General features: G+C 40.3%; 1 protein-coding gene across 4 annotated transcripts in view; it reads left to right on the forward strand.

Annotated features, from left to right (window-relative positions):
• The window catches only part of TRAPPC8 (trafficking protein particle complex 8), a 72,718-nt gene that overhangs the window by 46,587 nt on the left and 6,685 nt on the right, over nucleotides 1-19,446 (forward strand). For all 4 annotated transcript variants that reach the window (XM_039333504.1, XM_039333506.1, XM_039333505.1 and 1 more), the window contains 9 exons: nucleotides 686-843; nucleotides 1,555-1,994; nucleotides 3,415-3,562; nucleotides 6,028-6,124; nucleotides 8,765-8,833; nucleotides 8,929-8,969; nucleotides 9,819-9,986; nucleotides 11,247-11,348; nucleotides 18,233-18,280. In XM_039333504.1, the coding sequence (XP_039189438.1) occupies nucleotides 686-843; nucleotides 1,555-1,994; nucleotides 3,415-3,562; nucleotides 6,028-6,124; nucleotides 8,765-8,833; nucleotides 8,929-8,969; nucleotides 9,819-9,986; nucleotides 11,247-11,348; nucleotides 18,233-18,280 (1,271 nt within the window). The remainder of the gene's footprint in view (nucleotides 1-685; nucleotides 844-1,554; nucleotides 1,995-3,414; nucleotides 3,563-6,027; nucleotides 6,125-8,764; nucleotides 8,834-8,928; nucleotides 8,970-9,818; nucleotides 9,987-11,246; nucleotides 11,349-18,232; nucleotides 18,281-19,446) is intronic.

A 19,446-nucleotide genomic window follows, 5' to 3' on the forward strand; every position in this document is an offset into this window, starting at 1 on the left:
ATATTGGAAGAGTTACCTTACATTTGCGTAAATTTGAATTTAATCAAATAGACAATAATATTTCAAAAAGTGTATATTTTGATTAATTAACAGCTAAATGAGTAGTGAAATTTCATACTGTAAAATCTTGGTTTATATTACTTTATTCATTTGAAACATGGTACCCTGTTCTTGAGTCATCAAAACTCACTAAATGATCCTCAAATTAATAGAAGCCCCAAGCTTCTAGAGTAAAAATTGGAAGAGCAAAAAAGAAAACAATATTCTTAAATTCTCAATAATTTAATATAATATACTTAATATTATATTAATATACAGAATCTGACCTGATCAAATATAAAACTAATATATCTGATCTGTTTTTAAAAAACATTTTATTGCAAGTAGTTGCAATGGAACATTGCATATGTGTAACACCTCTTTGAGTAGATCTTCTTAGCTGCTGCAGCATCATGCAAAGTATTGGATGGTAATTGTGGGAGAAGAAAGAATAACGCTAGCTTTTCAATGGAGTTGATTTTTCCTTTTGCTCCTTTGCTGCAACCTTGTTTTTTCCTAGTATCCGAGCTACACCATAACTGTTTTTATACCTGCTTTAAATATTATCTTAAAATTGCCATTGAAATTGTGGCTTAAGCCACAATGATGCTTGGATTATCGATTCATTTGATACACTTTGTTTTAGAGAAATATAATTCTACCGAAATGTCTGTGCGAGGGCGGCAAGATTTGGAAATCCAGGGCCCTCGCTTAAACAGTACCAAAGAAGAGAAAACATCTATTAAATATGGGCCAGATCGACGTTTAGATCCCATTATTACAGAAGAGATGCCTTTGCTTGAGGTACAGTTCAACAGCTGGCAACATCTGATTACTATTAGATAGTTTAAGAGTTTTCTGAATATATGAACCATCTTCCTACTTTTGAATTTTATTTTCACTGTACTTCAGTTTCAAATGTTTATATTATATTTAAAATCAGGGTTATAATAAAATAAGTACAAAATACTCTGCTCTGGGAAGCGAGGGGGGGAGGGTTGAGGGTGGGTGGGCGGGTGGGTGAGTGGGTGGGTAATGATAATATAGTCATGGTAAACACTTGGGCATTTCCCCTATGCTGCGTTCATGTGTGTGAGAGGGATGAGGGGGAGGAAGGAGTAGGGAGGAAGTAGGAGGTTAGACGAGAAGGGGAGGGGAAGAGAGTAGGAGGGGAGGAGAGAAAGAGGAGGGACGTGGGGCAGGATTAGAGAGGGTGGACACAGCCTGGGGGGAATGGGCAGGCGGTACCAATGGTTAGGAATTTAGTTGTATTTTGTATGAATAAATGGAAAATAAAAACTTTTTAATAAAAAAAAGTACAAAATGTGAAAATTCCTCATTGTATTTTGTGGAGGTTAGAATAACAATAGACCTTTCTAAAATGAAGAATGTACTGTGTTTTTCCCCCTCCTTTTTCTCATTTTAAGCTGTTAAAATTGAAGCAGTCAGATAAAGTAGCATTTTAAATTTTACAACTTTATCAAAACATTGATTTCTTTCTTTTTTTAAATACAGGTATTTTTTATAAATTTTCCAACACTGCTGCTTTGTGGAGAAATACGAAAGACATATGTAGAATTCATGAATGTAAGCAAATGTCCCCTAACTGGAGTGAAAGTTGTCTCTAAACTACCTGAGTTCTTTACTTTTGGTAGTAAAGATGCTGTTTTAACTCCACTAAGCCCAACAGCATCTGAACATTGCAGTGCTTATAAGACTGTTGTTACACATTCTACCTCAGTATGTTCACTGGTATCCTCAGCTGTTGCTTCAGAATTTGGGGTTGGCACAGCAAGTCAACCTGAAATAATAGATGTCCCACTTCCTGATTCAGTTCTCCTCCCTGGAGTATCAGTACAGTTACCCATGTGGCTACGTGGTCCAGATGAAGAAGGAGTTCATGAAATAAATTTCTTGTTTTACTATGAAAGTATTAAAAAGCATTCAAAAATGTGGTAAGTCTTTTAAATCTGTATTACTTTATTGAAGAACTAAAGTTTTCCAAGAAGATAACTAAACAAACGGAAAATAATGTTTTATAAGATTATATTAACCTTTGTCATGTAACTATGGCTGAACATTTCACCACAGACAATGCTAGATGGCAGTGGTGGCGAACCTATGGCACGGGTGCCAGAGGCGGCACTCGGAGCCCTCTCTGTGGGCACATGTGCCGTTGCCCTAGCCTTGCTTTCCCCTGCGACCCCTTCCTCACCAGCAGCCCTCCTGGAGGAGAGTCGCCCCCGAGCGTGGCCCACGCGGAGCAGTACAGCCAAGGACTTGGCAGCCATATGGTGTAGACAAGACTTTGACCTCACGTCCCATCGCGCACAGTTGATGCTGCGGAGCGTGGGTAGAGGGCGTGGCCACTATGGCGCTGCTCGGCGATCTGGTGGGCCCTGGAGGCAGTGAGTGGCCCGGTGGGCTGGGGGTGGGGCAGGGGGTGGAGCGGGGGCGGGGCCAGTTTTGGGGCACTCAGTCTCTAAAAGGTTCGCCATCACTGCTATATGGAAAACTGTTGTAGTAAAGAACATTGTCAGTATATCCTGATAAATGTTAAATAACTCAAGTCTTCACAAATGTATTCCTCAGCTTCTGAATGTTCCTATTTGTAAATATATGGGGCACCATATGTTTTAAGAACATAAATTAGTGTGGTTCTGCAGACAATAAAAATTAATTTTCTCACATGCATTAATTCAAAATATGGAAAATTAGATTTAATGTAAAATATTAGTGTTGTACAAATTTTGGATGCAATCCAGAAAAATCTGTTTTCAACTAGTGATTAATTTTTATTTATATATTCAGTTACTTTAGTCATTCATCTGAAACAAGTGACTCGGTGTCATAAATTTACTAGGTTTATTATAGATTTATTATGAAATCTATAACTATTCTTATTATTGACTTTCAACTCTGTAAAATGGATCTACTAAAATATCCTCATAAAAAATTATGATTAGATACAGTGAAAATAAAGCAGACCTGCTAAACATGGTCTCATTCCAGCTAACTCTTTTGGACTTCCATGAAGGACCAGTTTGATGTAGTTAACTGTTGGTCTAGAAACCAGACACTGAGTTCTTGGTCCCTTAGGCTTGAAATCAGGCTGGGTGACTTTGGGTCAGTCATTCTCTCTCAGCTGTTACACATGCATCTTCGTATTTTGGGAAATATAATAATTGTTGTGCACATGATCTGTTCAGATTTTGCAGCAAGGTTTTGGAGATTCTTATAACAATTATAAGAAAGCTTAATTTTAAAACCTTCATGTTTGTACTCTAAATTGTTAGCATCAATTTATATGATAGCTGCTAAATTGCATTTGAAGAAAATTTGACACATGGTCTGTGAGATATTTCTTTTTTCCAGTCACAGAGTATTGAGACACACTGCAGTTATTTGCACCAGCCGATCTTTGACTGTGCGATCTACTGTGTATCGGAGCAATGCTCTTGAGGATGAAAAAGGTGAAGGTGACAATATGCTAGTGTTTGTGGATGTGGAAAATATCAATACTGTAAGTCTTCTCGGAATTGGGGAGTAACATTGATTGCATTTTAAACAACCTTTCTGTTCTGTTATGAAATATTTGTTTAATTCTTTAAAGTATGTAGAAAAAGTCAATACTTTTAATCATTTTCCTTCTTCAGGACTTCATAGAAATTTGGAAATAAAAAATTTGCTATATAAACAAAATCTAATGTAATTTCCCAACCAACCGCTTCCATGTAGGAATAGCTGCTCATGTTGCTATTATGTGTTTTATTTTTAATTGCTTAGTGTGTACTTCGGGATTCAGATAATTAACTTTTGAAAAGTATCTAGACTAAATATAGTTTTAAAGTGTCTCTGTAGTATTCAGCCATTATTCAAATGGAAATCCTTATTTAACAACTTTTAAACTTTTTTTCTCTGGGATGAAGTCAGCTAAGTTTTAGACATTGCTCTTTTTCATCTCTGTCTAATTTGATTTGCTACAGAAGACAGTGAGCAACCAAACCTAAAGATCATGCGTCTTTGATTCTCTAAGATATAACATTTCTATAAAGCGAATATATTCCTGCAGTCTAAAATTAAATGTTCAATATTCTGGTCCAGATCTCTGTTTTTCATCACAATGAGGGGAACTGAGGAAAGAGTGGATAAGATCAGAGCCTATTTCTAATCTTCCCACAGAGATAATTCTGGTTAAAATACAGTGCGCTGGATAGATATAAATTATACTGGAAAAGGGACTAGCACAAGAGCATCACAGAATTGTGCTGATGTGAAGGGCATAGGGAATGAACTTGAAGTACAAGAGAACCATTCTAAGAAGCTAATTTGAGTAAACATCTTAGACTCCTTCCTAATTCACACAAAGATAAAGTAAGGAATGGGGGAGCACATTCAGACTTGGTAAGATTCTGTTACTATAGCTCAATGGTGGCGAATCTATGGCACGGGTGCCAGAAGCGGCACTCGGAGCCCTCTCTTTGGGCACATGTGCCATTGCCCCAGCCTTGCCTCCCCCTGTGACACCCTCCTTTCCAGCAGCTCCCCTAACGGAGAATCACCCCCGAGAATGGCTCACACGGAGCAGCGCAGCCAAGGACATGGCAGCCAGGAAGTGTAGACAAGACTCTGCCCTCACACCCCATCATGCAGTTGATGCTGCAGGGCGTGGGCAGAGGGTGTGGCCGCCATAGTGCTGCTGGGCTGCCTGGGCGATCTGTGGTGGCCCTGGAGGCGGTGAGTGGTCCTGTGGGCAGGCTGGGCAGGGCAGGGGGTGGAGCAGGGGCAGGGCCAGTTTTTGGGCACTTGGTCTCTAAAAGGTTCGCCATCACTGCTATAGCTGTTCTAATAAAATTGGCTTATATGGCATTGGTTTTAGTCTAGTCTACTTTATAAGGCTGATGTCTGTTTTTAACAAAATGATGAAAGCAGTGTTGATTGCAAAGTCCACCCCTTTTGTTTGTGCATATGATATCACAATGCACAATCCAAATACTTGGGGCTTGCATCACAACACCAGTTGTGTCATTCTGACCTCAAGATTTGTAATTCTGACCCTCTTCATGCCCCAACAGATGTTAGCAGCAAATGACATTTCTATTTCCTTATTCTCTTGACAACATTTCAGAACCCAAGAGAAGTATGAAATCTCTAAGAATTTTAGATTTCAAGAAAAAGATTCAACTACTCCCTTTTTTTGGTATGAACATGTAATGAGATACTGGCTAATGGCAGTAAGTGCTGGTGCATAGGTGCTGAGCAAGTGCAATGTTCATTGAATTAGGAACATTGGCTATTTATATACCATGTTTTCCCCAAAATAAGACCCCAGTGTTTTTTTGTTTGTTTGTTTGGGGGTTTTTGCCTCCGAAGAGGCACCAGGTTTTATTTTTGGGGGGGTGTCTTTTCCACTTACCTCGCAGCCGGAGCACCAACAGCCCCATCCAACCAGCCCACTTTTTCTGCAGCCGAACAAGCAGCTTCATTCTGCAGCTGAGAATGGAGCTCCGGCCTGCATTTTGCAGTCAGATGCTTTTCCCGAAGGCCTCTGCAGCCAAGAACCGAACTACAGATTGAATCCATAGGTCAGTTCTAGGCTACAGAAGACTTCCAGAAAGGCTTCTGACTGTAAAATGCAGGTTAGGGGATGCTGCAGAAGAGGGCCAGTGAGGAGAGGGAGGTATTGATTCATGGGAGGCCTGGTAAGTGGGTGCGGGGCGCGTGGGGCAGTTCCAGCTCGCCCTGCCCTAACTTAATTTTTTGGGTGTGTGCCTCATCCCAAAACTAGGGCTTATTTTAGGGGAAACGCGTTAGTTGTATATGGATGATTTGTAAATTGTGCTACTCTAATCTTTCCCCATCCCAACCAAAAGGGTTATGTATAAAATAAACAACAGAATATTTATTTATAATTTTAGTTTTCAGTTAATATTTTATCTGAGACAGATGAATGATTTGCATTTCTTATTTTGATATCTCCCTTTTTAGAGTGAAACTGGTGTAAAAGAATTTCATATAGTCCAAGTGTCTAGTAACAGCAGAAACTGGAAGTTACAGAAGTCCATAAATTTCTCTGAAGATAAAGGTTTGTTAAATTTATAATAAGATAAAACTTCAAATTCTTTTTAATCAAATGGCCATTGGATCAGGGATGGTACAAATCTAGGCAAGACACACTAACACCCATAAGGAAGTAATTTATTACAAAAGTGATTTATACAAAAATAAAACCTGTTCCTTGGTAGCAGTGGTGTGATCGTTTTTTTAGATTTTCTGTACTAACATTTTTATGTTAGCATCTTCCCAGTGCTGTTTCTGTGTTTTATTTTTCTTACCTATTCATGTGCTGACCTATAATCATTATATTCTGTCTTCATCTTTCTAAAGCAGGCATGTCAAACTTGCGACGTCACATTTTTCCCCATTGCCGACAATGGGATGGGTGCAGTTTTGGTGTCATGTGTCCGGCGCACGGGCCAGCAATTTGACATGCCTGTTCTAAAGTCTCATTCCTTAATTTGTTTCTTTTAGCCTGTAGTTCTATACTTTGTGTTACATTCTTATTTCAATATGATCCCATGTTCTAGCATTTAGTCCTTTCTCTATTTTTATTTGATAATACTATCTTCTATTTTTATATAACTATATCTATCTTAAGTCTTTTCCTAAAAATATTCTATTTTACATTCTATGCCTAACAGACGCAGCCCCGACAGCCAACAAACCCTCACTACCATATTTTTCCCTTTTCTCTTCGGATTCAACAATCATCTCCCTTTGGAAGAACCAAACTTCTTTTTAAAATAGCCAGTTTTTTGCTCTAGCTTTTAAAAAGGCAAATGCATGGGAGATTTTTAAAAATATAAGCATGTGTGTGGATGTTCTTGTTGCTGCAATTGTTCTCTCTCAGATAGGGTTATTAGATCCTAATAACCATACATCAAGTTCTATTTTCTTATTTTCTTTTGGCTGCTGCTCTTTAATTATTTGGAAAGGCACTCTTGGGAATCTGGGGACTCTGTGCAACTCATGTAACTTTATAATTTTATTATAGTGTGGAGTGCTGTAAATCTGTTTGAGAATTGGTAGAGAAGATATATTACAGGGTATAGTAATCATCCAGAATGATTTGTATACATAGAATTGTCTAGTCTAGTATAATGTAGTAAAAAGAAAAAACTTAGTTCACTGATAGTGTAATTGGATAGCACATTAATCTCATATATTACTATAACATTACTTATACTATGCTTATTGCTATCTTAATGCTCTTTTTTTCTCAGAAAATGGACATAAGCTCTGCATGTTTACTGACTAGGGTTGTAAGATGGGAGGAGTTAAGACAGTAAATACATTTTAAGTATTTATTACCTTATAAAACAGCACAGTGAAGAACTGCTTCTTATCAGTATTAAAAATATAAATATTGCATACCTTAAAATCTTTAATCCTCAAGGCAAAAATCCAAAGATTATCCCTCTATAATATTGAAGACAATGGAGTATGCAAAAATTTAAAATGAATTTTTGAATTTGAACTACTGTATAGGTAGTCCCCAAATTATAATTGCAATTGACTCTGGAATTACAGATGTAAATCATTGTGGTCATAAGTCAAGGCATCACATGTCCGGACTTGATTTTTTAACATTTTTTGCATTAGTCATTAAGCAAATACTATGGTTGTTAAGCCTTTTCCCCCAATGGCCATTGTTTTTTTTTTTTTTTTTTTTGCTGAAAACTAGATATAAATACTGGAAACCGGCAAAAAAGTTACAAATTCTGATCATGTGACTATGGGATTTTCTGTAAAGGTGAACTAGTTGCCTTTGAAAACAGGTCGTAAGTAGTTCTGGGGAGGTCTGCATTAACTTAAAACAGTTGTAGATGGCCGGTCATAAATCAGGAACTATCCATACAGTTTTTTTGTGGTGTTTTTAACTTCAGTTTGTCTGGGAACTGTTTGCATGCAACTATAGTATAACTGCAGTCCTGTATTCCTTAGTAGAAGTATGTCCCTGTGAAAATAGCACTGGCTATTTTTTAATAGATGTATGTAAAATGTCAGCTTATGGAGATCACTGTTGGAACTGTTACTGATGAAGCCTGCGTATGATGTGCAAGTATATTGATTCTGATGTAAAGCTCCTTTTTTGCCATTTGACAATTGGCCAAATCTGTTACATGGAACAAAGTGATACAGTTACATGGAAAACATAATCCAAAAACCAAATAGATTTGTTTGGAGACCATAACTTTTAAAAATAACCGCTGAAATTTTGCTAATATACTATATCTCTCTAATCCAATTGCATTTATAGTTATGGTCACAAAAATGCATATATTGCATTTTTTTTCTTCCAACTACTGTACTTTCCATTACTTAGTAATATCTAGATGGACAATAGCCTGAAAAGTTCACTTTTATTAGAGTTGTATGTATATTTCTGGCACCCTACTATACTTAATATTATTTATAACGTAATTTATATGTTATCTTGCAAAAATGATACAAGTATGCATCTTTCTATAATATTTATGTAGTGTAATTTCTATGTACAACATTTTGGTGAATTATTTGAATTTGGTTTTCAAATAAATGGTGCAACCCGTACGAATGTATTTTCTTAATTTTCTTTGAAACCTGTGTTTTGGAGAAACAGATGGTTCACATTAAATTATTTTGACCTGATAAGCAATTCATATTTTATCATTCTTTTTATCAGATATTAAACTGGCCAATAGAGAAAAAGGAAAATTGTGCTTAAAAGCAGTCAGATGCAAACAATCAGTAGGTAAATAATCACTTCTTTATTTTTTATTATTTCATTTCAGTTAATTGTTTTCTCATTTGGGAGACTGACTTTTTCCTTCTTTCCTCATTCCATAGAAAATTATACTTTTGCAGATGTTGTTTTTGGAAATGAACAGGTATGCTCATCATATTTTGATTTCATAAGGGTTGTTTAGTTTCATAAAGTTTGTGACCTTACATGACAGAAATATCCCTACAAAATACAACCAGGAGAAAAATACAACAATGCCAAATTGCTGGCATCTGTGCAATAATATCTAAAATAAAAGCAGCAAAAAGAAAGGGACCTAGAAGTTACAGAAAACTTTATGAGTCTGCACTTTTAAAAAAATTAATAATGTGATAGTATTTTCTAGCCATACAAAATATAAAAAGACACATACATACACAGATGTGTACATATGTACCGTATTTTCCGCTGTATTAGACGACTCTGCGTATAAGACCCCCGACTTCGAAGCCGATTTGCATGCTTAGAAAGTCGTCTTATATGCCGGAAACTACCGTAATTTCCAGCGTATAAGACGACCCCTGACTTTGGAGCTGATTTGCATGCTTTAGAAAGTCGTCTTATATGCCGGAAAATACGGTATGTGTGTCTAGAATAGGTATATTCTATGTAGATATTCTGTTTAATATATATTTTGTATAGAATGTAATCAAAAATAATACATAAGTCTAGATTTTTCTCAGAAATAATTTCTTGCTTTCTCTGAGAATAACTTTTATATTTAAAACAGACTCCCACTCCTAGCATATTTAAAACTAGCTATTTGTGTTGTAGACAAATACATTTGGAAGAGAAGAATTAATTTTGCACTAATGTTCAAATTATATAGTTTTTAATTTGATGACCATTTTTGAGGTACTGGTGAATCATCATATAAATGCATATCATGGTATATATTTACGAGTATAGTTTTGTGGGAGTTTTCAAGATAAAATTATGCTGTTCTTTTTAATAGATAATCAGTTCAACCAGTCCGTGTGCTGACTTCTTTTTCCGAAGTTTATATTCCAACTTAAAAAGAATAGAGACCCAACATGACAGTTTGCAAGGCTCTTGTGAAAATGCTGTCAGACAGATACAGAAATGTAGTGAAGTGGATCTGAATATTATTGTACTCTGGAAGGTATGTATAATAAAACTGCAATAGGCAACTAATTATTCCAACTTTAAATAATTAAGTATATAGTTCAGTAGTGATAGATTGTTCAGCATTATTATCATAGTCTAGAGCAGTGTTTCTCAACCTTGACAATTTTAAGGCATGTGGACTTCAACTCCCAGAATCCCACAGCCAGTATTGCTGGCTGTGGAATTCTGGGAGTTGAAGTCCACATGCCTTAAAATTGTCAAGGTTGAGAAACACTGGTCTAGAGAGAATGGGATAGTTTCAAGTGATTCCTAGGGAAAGTACCTAATGATGCCTAAAGTTGTGGTGGTGGTGGTGGTGGTGATGATGATGGTGATTAATCTGAGATATCATTACAAGAAGGCTATGTTTTTGTATCCATCATATTTTTGAAGTAAAAGGATCTGTCTTAGGTCATATCTGTAGCTGGACCACCTTTAGAGAGAAAACAATACCCTTCTTGATTAGTCCTAGATAATTTTAATGGTTTAAAGTAAAATAACTTTCCATTTAAATATTCTGACTCAAGTCCATAAAACAGAATGTTGGAGCATATATATGCATATGTATATATAGCCTTTTTAGAATGGATTGAATAGTACCTATATTGGTTTGCTAATTGTGCTTTTTTGTAGTCTAAATCAATTTGTATTTATAATTTTAAATCCAATTTGTTACTCTCTATTCAAGACAGCTAGTGTTACACTGAAATCTATTTCTCATGATTAGATTTTAGTTTTACACGCCGAAGTATTTATTTTTTCAATATATACCCCATCTTCTAATTCAAATGAAATTTGAACCTAACTCAACAAATTTTAAAATACATATATCTACAATCTGAAAAGTTGATACAAATATGAAAAATACTACTAACATTGATGAACAATGAAAAACCTTGTGAAAGAGCTGCACCTTTAAAGATTTTCCAAATGTTGAGAAAATGATAGCTTAAACTCAACTTCCAATGCATTGCATTCCATTACCTGAGAATAGGACTGCAGGAAGCCTTTTCCAATGTGATAGATACGTCAGCAGAACCATTTTTAGAAGTGCATCCTTTTCCTCCTGTCTGGAACTTAATATCCAGACAGAATTCATAAAAGGAGAGGCAGTTTCTTGGATAATCGGTCCTAAATTGTCTATTATTTTTGTAAATACTTACTGTACATATTAATATCTGTGAAAAAACACATTTATACCCAATGAATTGAAGAATCTAACATGTTATGATTATTTCAACTTTATCCTCTAAAGGCATATGTTGTAGAAGATAATAAGCAACTCATTTTGGAAGGCCAGCATCATGTCTGTCTTAATGCAGTTGGAAAAGATGCATTTTCTTTACCTCAAAAGCAGGTATCATGGAAAATTTCACCTCTGATTTTGTCTAAATCAATAGATTTAATTAATTAAAATATTTCAAATACTGTAAAAGAACACCTGAGTGTAAAAAAAAAAGATTTAAGAGTTCCAACTAATTATTCTATTATACTTTTTTGTTTTGCGAACCACTAGTATAAAGGTAATCCCCGAGTTATGAGCGTTCACTTAACGCTCGTTCAAGGTTACGTGATGAGCATGCCCTAGTGCTTACGAGTAAGTCCCAAAATTACGAATATTGCAGCACCACAGCAGTTGTTCGCCCTTATGAGTGACCGCAGTAGCTCTGCAACATTCACCCTGGTTATTCCCTCTTTTCCCACCCACACCCTGGATCTCCCTCGGCACTAGGCCTGCAATACTCATCCTGCAATGATCGAGATTCTTCATTTTCTTAGCTGCTCTTGGTCTTTGGGGTGTTCACAGAGAATGGAGGCCTAAAGTAACGCAAGATCACTGGAGCGAGATTTCACACTACTGATCTTGCGTGATCTCATGGTACTTTAGGCCTCTGTTCTCTCTAAAAGAGAATGGAACCAAAGCCGGGGGATGCTTCCACGTGCCTCCAGAGGCTGGATCGGGGCTCTGGAGACTTTTTCCAGGCTGCTGATGCCTGGATCTGAGGCCGGGAAACGTTTATGTAGCCCTCCGGCGGCCCGTTTCCGGGCAGCAGCAGCCTGGAAAAGGCCTCTGGAGCGTGGATCAGGCCGTGGGGGGCACGGAAGAGTCCCCAGACTCAAATCCGGGCAGCAGTGACCTGGAAAAGGCCTATGGAGCCTGGATTGGGCCGCGGGGGGACTGCGGAAGTGTTCCCTGGCCTCAGGTCCGGGCAGCAGTAAGAACCACGGCAGAGGAGATGGATCTTTTCCAGGTGTGTCTGACGCAGCAGGAAGGGAGGGGGGACGCATGCGGTATTTAGTGGGTCGGGGAGATCTTGGGGGCCTATTCCATCACTAGGCCCTCCATGGCTTTCCCCACCCTGAGATACTTCATGTTCGCTTAATGAGCCACATGTGTTTTAACAAGCAAGGGAGTGATCTCGTTTGAGGTACAAGATTCACTCTATTAGTTTTTGAGTTACGAGTGGAATGGGCAGGCTCCATTACACTTATAACTCAAGGATTATATGTATTAGAGTTTTAATATGTTGCTGAATCAGAGATCTTTTTTAGGTACTGAATATTGTATGATTTCAGACTATATAAAGGATTACAAAAATATAAATCATATTTTAGAACTTAAAAATTCGAAGTTAAAAATAGTAACATATCTAACAAGGCCACTGCAGAACAAGCATAAATGAAAATTGAAGCACTGCATGGAAATGAATTTCACCTCTGAGAAAAGTCAGTTTGTTATAAAGTAGAGAACAGCTTTACCAACACACTGTGTCCTTATGTGTTGGAAATGTAATCCCCAGAATTTCTAACTAGGATTTTTGACTTTTCAATCTCAATACCTTGAGGAGAAGTCAGCAGTCTCTACCTTGAAAATAGCCCATATTGAACTGTATAGCACAATCAAACATCATCTTAGGAAATGTTTATAACTTTTTGAATTATGTCATAAACTGATCTTCCCAGCACGGCTGACTTCCTGTCCACCCTCTGTGCTGTTTCCCACTTCCTTTTGTAGCGACCTTTCCAGCATGGCTGACTTTCTGTCTGCCCTCTACAGCTGTCCCCCATTTCCTTTTGCAGCATGTCAATGTTATGACCTGGATGGTCAAGGCAAGGCAGGCCTCTAGAGAGTCCTTTATTTCTCTCAACAATGTTGCAGCAAACAGTCCTCCAACAACCAGTAAGACTCCATTCCCCACGCTACCCTGAAGGCAGCCACCCTCAGTCCCCCAAACAACAGCCCCTAATACTATAAATAAAGCCCACAGAGTAGGAGCACACTCACAGGGCAAGGTCCAGGGTTCCAAGTCCAGTCCACAAGGCAGAGTCCAGACACAAGACAATGGTAGTCTTCAGGGCAAATAAAAGGTCCAAGGCAAGAAACAGTTCAAAAGCACAGTGAAGCAAAGGCCAAAAGCAGTCCACGAGAGAAGGGCTAGGTCCAAGACAAAAGGCAAAGAGCAATCTTCCAAGTGAGGCAAGACAAACGGCAACAGGCACGAGTCAAAGCAGGGGGAGTGTAAGCCAAAGCAAACAATTGTTCCTGGCAAGACTAACTCCCCTCGGCTTCTCCTTAAATTACTCCACACCAAGAGTTCCTTGTGAGGAGGGGTGGGGCAACATCCTCCTGAGTAGCCTTGAAGCCCTTCTCTGGGCTTGTCTACACACCACGCTCCTTGCCCTTGGATTGAGTGGAGTAGCCAGCTGTTTCTCATCAGAGGAGATCTGCTGTCTATCAGCACCACTGCCTATCAGCAATTGATCCTCTCCATGTCTGTATAGACAGGCAGCTTTCCATCTGGTGGACTACCTCCCCCAGTGCTTGAAGGACCTAGGACCTCAGCCCCTGGCCTGTCCAAACATGTCAAGGAAGATGTACCGTCCCTGTTGGATGGTCACAGTTCCAACTCCACCTCTTCCGAACTGGGCTCCAAGTAGCAAACAAATGAGTACCGGGGCAACATTTTCATGTCAAAATGTGTTAAGTACCAAATTTGCCGAGTTTTGAAGCACAGCCTTATATAGTAAAGCTCGGCTTTCTTAGACAACTTAGCAAAATTATGCCTAGGTTAGTAACTTGGGTTTGTATGGAAAGCGAGTCCGGTCAGGAAGGGAGAAGGCTGGTGAGGGTGGAGGTATTCCGGGGAGGGGAGAAGGTCGGAGCATCCCGGTCATGACTGGGATGGGCAGATATGGCGGGAGCCGAGGGGCAGGCCATCTTTGGGGAACGAGGACTCGCTATGTTAGAGCGATTCCTTGTTCCGGCCCCTCAAAAGGCTCATCCTGTAGTACTGGTGACAGGGGAGTACAGGGCCCTGATTGCAGGCTGCTGTTGCTTAATGCCAGGTCTGTTGTCAGCAAAGCCCCCCTTGTCTGTGATTTAATATTGGACAGCGGGGCGGACCTGGCATGTATAACCGAAACCTGGCTGGGCCCTGAGGGGAGTGTTTCCCTCTCGGAGATGTGCCCGGACGGGTTTGTGGTGCTTCATCAGCCTCGACATCAGGGCAGGGGTGGGGGAGTGGCAGTCATCGCTCGGAAGTCCTTGAGCCCTCATGGGATTCCTACCCCGGAGGTTGTTGGGTGTGAGTCCCTCCTATTGAAGTTGGGTTCACGGGTTCAGTTGGGCTTGCTGCTGACGTACCTACCTCCCAGCTGCGTTGCAACAGCCCTGCCTGCGTTGCTGGAGTCAATAGCCTGGTTGGCGGTGGAGTTCCCCAGACTTATAGTACTGGGGGACTTTAATCTGCCATCACTCGGCGATCGCTCAGAGGCGGCGCAGGAGTTCATGGCTTCCATGGCAACCATGGACCTGACCCAGGTAATTCAGGACCCAACTCATAGGGGTGGTCACACACTCGACCTTGTGTTTCTCTCGGGGCAATGGAGACTTGATCTGGAATTAAGGGGAATAGAGATCTCGCCCTTGTCATGGACAGATCATTTCCTATTGAGGCTGGACTTCAGAGCATCACTCCCCCATCGCAGGGAGAGGGAGCCGACTAGGTGGTTCCGCCCCAGGCGCCTAATGGACCCAGATCGGTTCCAGGAGGAGCTTGGGGAAATAGCTGACTCCCTTGTCTACAACTCGTCCGGGTCCCTGGTTGCGGCCTGGAATGAGGTGGCGTCCGGGGCCCTGGATCGAATTGCACCTTTGCGACCTCTCTGTGGTGGTGGTCCCCGGAGGGCCCCTTGGTTTACTGAGGAGCTCCGGGAGATGAAGCGCCACAAGAGACGTCTAGAGCGACGTTGGAGGGCCAGTAACTCTGAATCTGACCGATCACTATTAAGAGCCTATCTTAGGACTTATTTAGTGGCGATAAGGGCAGCAAAGCGTGTTCACTTTTCCGCACTTATTGCGTCCGCAGAATCTCACCCGGCCGCCTTGTTTAGGGTGACCCGCTCCCTTCTTAAAGTGGAGGAGGCGGAGGAACCCTTGCAGGGGAGAGCTGAGGAGTTTGTTCAGTTTCTGTCGGACAAAATCGCTCAGATTCAGAGAGACCTGGACTCCGACTGGGCAGTGCCAGCCGAGTTGCCAGGGGCTGGTCTTAGTCATGTTATCTGGAGCGAGTTTGAGCCTGTGACCCCTGATGAAGTGGACAAGGCCGTGAGGGCAATGAATGCCGCCACCTGTTTATTGGACCCGTGCCCCTCCTGGTTGGTTTCTGCCAGTAGGGAGGTGACACGAGGCTGGCTCCAGGCGATAATCAACGCCTCCTTGATGGCGGGGTCTTTCCCGCAACCTTTAAAGGAAGCTGTGGTGAGGCCCCTCCTCAAGAAGCCTTCCCTGGACCCAGCTGTTTTGAAGAACTTTCGTCCCGTCTCCAACCTCCCCTTTGTGGGGAAGGTTGTAGAGAAGGTGGTGGCGTCTCAACTCTTGCGATCCTTGGAGGAAACCAATTATCTGGACCCTTTTCAATCTGGTTTCAGGCCCGGCTACAGCACTGAGACTGCTTTGGTCGCACTGACCAATGACCTCTGGCGAGCCCGGGATAGGGGTTATTCCTCTATCCTGGTGCTTCTTGACCTCTCAGCGGCTTTCAATACCATTGACCATGGTATCCTTCTGCGTCGTCTCGGAGAGGTGGAGGTGGGCGGCACCGTATTGCGGTGGTTCTCCTCCTACCTCTCTGACAGGTCGCAGTCGGTGTTGGCGGGCGGACAGATATTGACCCCTAGGCGCCTCGATTATGGGGTGCCTCAGGGCTCGGTCCTGTCCCCCCTCCTTTTTAACATCTACATAAAACCGCTGGGTGAGATCATTCGGCGACATGGGGTGAGGTATCATCAGTATGCGGATGATACCCAATTGTATATCTCCACCCCGTGCCCTTTCAGTGAAGCAGTCGACGTGATGTGCTGGTGCCTGGAAGATGTGAGGGTCTGGATGGGGGTGAACAGGCTTAGACTCAACCCTGACAAGACCGAGTGGCTCTGGGTCTTGCCTCCCAAAGGCCAACTGGATTGTCCATCTTTAGTCCTGGGGGGGGGGGCAAATTTACCTCCCTCAGTGCAGGCACGCAACTTAGGTGTCGTCCTGGACTCACAGCTAAATTTGGAACAACATCTATCGGCTGTGGCCAGGGGGACCTTTGCACAGGTTCGCCTAGTGCACCAGTTGCGGCCTTATTTGGACCGAGAGGCTTTACTCACAGTCACTCATGCCCTTGTCACCTCAAGACTGGATTACTGTAACGCGCTCTACATGGGGCTACCCTTGAAGGGCGTTCGGAGACTGCAGTTGGTTCAGAATGCAGCCGCGAGAGCGATTGTGGGCGCTCCAAGGTACGCCCACGTGTCACCTATCCTCCGCGAACTGCACTGGCTTCCTGTGGGTCTCCAGACACAATTCAAGGTGTTGGTTATCACCTTCAAAGCCCTTCATGGCATAGGGCCAGATTACTTACAGGACCGCATTCTGCCGCACAGCTCCCAGAGACCGGTGAGGTCCCATAGATTGGGCCTCCTTCAGGTCCCGTCGGCCAGACAATGTCGGCCGGCGGGCCCTCGGGGAAGGGCCTTTTCTGTGGTGGCTCCGACCTGGTGGAATCAACTTCCCCCCGAGGTTCGAACTACTCCCACCCTGCCAGCCTTTAAGAAAGCCGTTAAAACTCTCCTTTTCTGGCAGGCCTGGGGCTGATGTCCCCGGGGGGGGGCGGGATATGATCGGACTCGCGGTATGACTGGATTATTTTAGTCTTTTATGACTGTTTTTAACCTTGTACGCCGCCCTGAGTCCTTTGGGATTGGGCGGCATATAAATATTTGTAAATAAATAAATAAATAAACTTACAGTCGGTATATTTATATAGAAATTAAATAGATTTGAGGCTTCATACAATTATCTGTATTAGATAGGCATGGATGATGATTTAAATTTCTTGTAGGGACTTTCCTTTTGGTTAGATTCTGATACTGTTTACAGAAGTTATATAGAGAGTCACATGTTTGTTCATTTGAACTGACATGGCTGCTCATCTCAATATCATGTCTCTGAGAAACTAATAATAATATAAAATGACAGTATCATAGCAAAATCCAATATCATAATAAATACAAATTGGTAATCAAGGTAGAAAAAAGCCATCACAACCATGCCTTAGCTTTGTCATATGCCCCAACCCCAAGCCAGATGAAAGAACCAAGTCTTCAAGATTTTGAAAGGCTGACAGGGTTGGATTGATTGTTGTGAATTTTTATATTTTAAAAGTATATTTTTATATTTTAAAATATATTTAAATTAAAATAAATAGAATCAGGCATAGATTTATCATTACTCAATTTGATCTAAATAACTTCTGTTCATCTACAAGAGCTGCTCTCTGCCCAGCTGGTCTAAGAATTTGTAATTCAGATATGTAGTATAAAGTTTATTTATGTCAGCCAATAAATTGATATCTCTATAATTGGCATGAGTTTTGTTCCTCCTTTTGTGAAACAGGCTAATAATTGGAAGTCCTAATCTTTATGCTGTCTGAGGGTTGCAGGTACAGGGGCCCATTGTGAATTTGTTTCAACAATTCTGGAGGAGCACACAAAGAAGGAGTATGATTAGGAAATATTGAGGCTTATCTCTTTGGTTTGGAAAGCCATATGTTGCTTTCTTCACTTACAGATGTCAAATAAGTTTAAGAAAATGCATTTTGTTTTGGAAATGTTCCAGTATGAGCTTCATTGCTTTATAACAATATAGTCTACACATTGATACTTCTTGCTGTAATCTATTTTTATGTTTCATAGGGCTTTAAAAAAATACTTGGGAATTCTGATTGGGAGGACTTGGAGCAGGTACTGAAATTCTAGGAAAAATACATTTGTATAGTAGTATACATGGTTTATTTTCTTATTAGTCACTTGCAACATAAGAAAAAAAATGAGGCTTTTTATAATCATGGGACATGGCATGAGCAAAATTTAATGTTTTATCATAAGATGGAGATTTGTTAGTATTAGTGAATTTGTGATTTCTTAATCCATTACCCTTTACTTTGAAAAGCATTAACTTTATTTTTAAAATGTTTATTATCCATATGGAAGTATTTTCATGTAAAATTGGCAAAAAGTAGATGTCTGAGCTACTTGCACTTGCAGTATAATAATAACACTTCATTGAGCAGAGGCTAATTTAAGTACAAATAGTCCTTGACTTACAACCATTTGTTTAGTGACTATACAATGCCACTGAAAAAAATGATTTATAACCGTTTTTCACACGTACGACCGTTGTAGCACCCCTATGGGTCACATGATCAAAATTCAGAGGCTTGACAACTGATTCATATTTATAACCATTGCAGTATCCCAGAGTCATGTGATCACCTTTTGTGACCTTCTGACAAGCAAAGTCAATGGGGAAGCCAGATTCACATAACAACCATGTTACTAACTTAACAATTGCAGTGATTCGCTAAACAATTGTGGCAAGAAAGGTCGTAAAATGGGGAAAACTCAACAACTGTCTTGCTTAGCAACAGAAAATTGAAGCTCAGTTGTGGTCATTAAGTTGAGGACTATCTGTATATGAAAGATTATCCCAAATTATACCTCGGTATAATCATAAGTATAGAAGAGTTAGGAAAAAAAATGAAAAATGTTTCTAACTGATCAAATTACTGGCTTCTCATAAATCTTAATCTGACACAAGATCTCATGTACAGAATTAAAGCAACATATTTCTCAACTTTGAATGCACACTTCTTTATTTGTTATTATTTACAGACATAAAATAAGAAAAACATAAATATGGCTGATGTAGAAGTTTTGATATTCTTTCAGACAATAATTAGCAATACCACCTTCAAGAGAAATAATAATGTTTTAGATCTTGTTTGCAGAATACATATTTGAAATCTATCCTCAGATTTTTAATCTGTTCAACTTGGTGATTGATTTGAAGGTATATTACAGATCTTGCCTTCCTGAAACACCCAACCATTTTCCTACTTTAATTTTTT

The sequence above is a fragment of the Crotalus tigris genome, unplaced genomic scaffold (genome assembly GCF_016545835.1).
Source record: "Crotalus tigris isolate CLP2741 ecotype Arizona unplaced genomic scaffold, ASM1654583v1 scf7180000024506.7606697, whole genome shotgun sequence".
Lineage (NCBI taxonomy): Eukaryota > Metazoa > Chordata > Lepidosauria > Squamata > Viperidae > Crotalus > Crotalus tigris.